General features: G+C 39.0%; 1 protein-coding gene across 1 annotated transcript in view; it reads left to right on the top strand.

The window, feature by feature from the left end:
* Positions 1-279: 279 nt before the first annotated feature.
* The window catches only part of LOC107576258 (E3 ubiquitin-protein ligase HECW1-like), a gene marked incomplete at its 5' end in the record, with an annotated part of 12,839 nt that continues 12,428 nt past the window's right edge, over positions 280-690 (top strand). The window contains one exon of the mRNA XM_016262475.1: positions 280-449. Coding sequence (XP_016117961.1) covers positions 280-449 — 170 coding nt within the window. The remainder of the gene's footprint in view (positions 450-690) is intronic.

Raw genomic sequence — 690 nt, 5'->3', positions numbered from 1 at the left:
ATTTGTTATTCTTTTCTGTTTTGTTTTATTCTGTTTTATTTTGCTCTGTTTATTTTGTTCTGTACTGTTTTTGTTCAATACTGTTTTGTTTATTTTTTTCTGTTCTGTTTTCTGTTCTATACTGTTTTTTTGCTGATATATTCTATTCTGTTACATTCTGTTCTATTGTGTTCTGCTAAATCCCCTACTTTATATGCTGGTCTTTGTCTTTCTGTGCTGTTTCTTTTAATTCAGTTCTGTTCTGTTGTAATTCATCCCTCTTTTTTATGTTGTTTTCAGATTTCCAAGCCACCGGTCTGAAGAAAGGCATGTTCTTCAACCCCGACCCCTACCTGAAGATCGCCATCCACCCCGGCAAGCACAGCATCTTCCCTGCTCTGCCTCACCACGGCCAGGAGAAGAGATCAGGCATCGTCTGCAATACCATTAATCCCGTTTGGCAGAGGGAGGTATGGGAAACACACAAGCGCACACACACGCTAGATTAAACATGCTCATATAAAAATCCTTATAAAACAATATCTGGTCCCAGTGTTATTTATTCACAGACGTTTAACCCAACGCTGCCCTTCTGTGCTTTGTACAGATTCCACATGGAGTTTGTCTTGTAAATCCTTTATTCTGCAAATAAACTTGATGCGTCACTGCAGAATCACAAATACGGCTCACTGTCCTGTTGACTGATGAATA

Source organism: Sinocyclocheilus grahami, unplaced genomic scaffold, assembly GCF_001515645.1.
Source record: "Sinocyclocheilus grahami isolate Dianchi unplaced genomic scaffold, SAMN03320097.WGS_v1.1 scaffold3409.1, whole genome shotgun sequence".
Taxonomy (NCBI): domain Eukaryota; kingdom Metazoa; phylum Chordata; class Actinopteri; order Cypriniformes; family Cyprinidae; genus Sinocyclocheilus; species Sinocyclocheilus grahami.
The sequence above is the reverse complement of the archived record's forward strand: the minus strand, read 5'-3'. Positions and strand labels throughout refer to the sequence as shown.